Here is a 1,329-nt window from a genome sequence, read left to right on the forward strand (position 1 = left end):
TATTGGGTTGATATACTTGTTTATATTTATACGTAAGAAGATCCTCAAAAGTAAAGAAGACGAATTGCACATTACTCAACCATCCATTGATAACAGAGATACTGTGAAGCATGGTGGGCAAATATTTATCTTGGAGGAAAGGGAAGCAATTGCAAGGGGTTTTGAAGGTCCAGAGGATCCAACCACTGCCTCTATATGTAGTGGAGTTTCACTGCATAAAGAGAGAGAAGCAAATGCAGCAAGTCTTGATCAATGTGAGGAAACAGGTGGCACATCAGGGATAATGCACAAGAGCACCGGTTTGCCTGCTGGAATGGCTACAAGTTCAGAGAATGTTAGTAAAGATGAAACAACAATTAATAAAACATTTCCTGATAGCATTACAAAAGGAAGTACATTTCAAGATGAAGCTAATAATAACAAGCATAAGAATAAAAAGTTTCGTATCATTCGTCGAAAAATATTTCTCGTTTGGCTAATTTTCGTGACTCTACTGATGATTGTGCTACTTGCAATACCACATTCAGTGGCTGATTTCAATCTTGGCTGCATTCCATTGGCTGCTAGCATTTTTACAATGCTGATGGACACTATTCTCAATCGCAAGTATGCATATGATGTCATGGTCAAGATCGATTGGACTGTCATTCTAATGTTCATGGGTCTCTTTGTCTGGCTCAGAGGCTTTCAAAACACCTGCTTTCCCTACATTGTTTTCAAGCACCTAGCCCCATACATGAACCTGCATACAATTGAAGGAGTGCTACTATTCTCTGTCTTTGTCATCATTGGTTCAAATATATTCAGCAATGTTCCACTGGTCATACTCATTGTTAATCGTATCTCTGGTCTCTGTGGTGATGCACCTTGTGAAGGACCGTTAGGCGGGCTATTGCTGGCATGGATCTCAACGATTGCTGGTAATTTCACTCTCATTGGAAGCGTTGCTAATCTAATTGTTGCAGAGAAGGCTCGTAGTTCAGCTAACTTCCGTGTCACATTTTTGGGCTACCTTGTTTTTGGGTTTCCATCTACACTGCTCATTATCTACGTATGCCTCCCTGTTGTTTATTACATGGGACTGCTTGCTGCTAAAATTTAATTTTTTGTTTTTAATTAGATCTATTTGCTGCCCTTAATAGATGTTAATGCTGTTCAGAACAAGCTGCTTTACAAAACATTAGTTGTTATCTACTAATCAGACATTAGGCCAATTAGCTGCTGAAGTGCAAATATAAGCCATCTACTAATTAGGCATTAGGCCAATTGCCAATTAGAAGTGCAATTGACAGCAATAACTGGGGGGGGGGGCGTAACTAAAATTAACTT

The 1,329-nt window shown here is 39.3% G+C and overlaps 1 protein-coding gene across 1 annotated transcript; it reads left to right on the plus strand.

Annotated features, from left to right (window-relative positions):
* Window positions 1–51: 51 nt before the first annotated feature.
* Window positions 52–1,051, plus strand: LOC105316260 (putative transporter arsB; the record flags this gene model as incomplete). Its single annotated transcript, XM_011411083.1, has 1 exon — window positions 52–1,051. A coding segment is annotated over one exon (1,000 nt), but the record flags the coding sequence as incomplete, so codon positions are not given.
* Window positions 1,052–1,329: the final 278 nt, after the last annotated feature.

The sequence above is a fragment of the Amphimedon queenslandica genome, unplaced genomic scaffold (assembly GCF_000090795.2).
Source record: "Amphimedon queenslandica unplaced genomic scaffold, v1.1 AMPQUscaffold_2727_Cont25272, whole genome shotgun sequence".
Lineage (NCBI taxonomy): Eukaryota > Metazoa > Porifera > Demospongiae > Haplosclerida > Niphatidae > Amphimedon > Amphimedon queenslandica.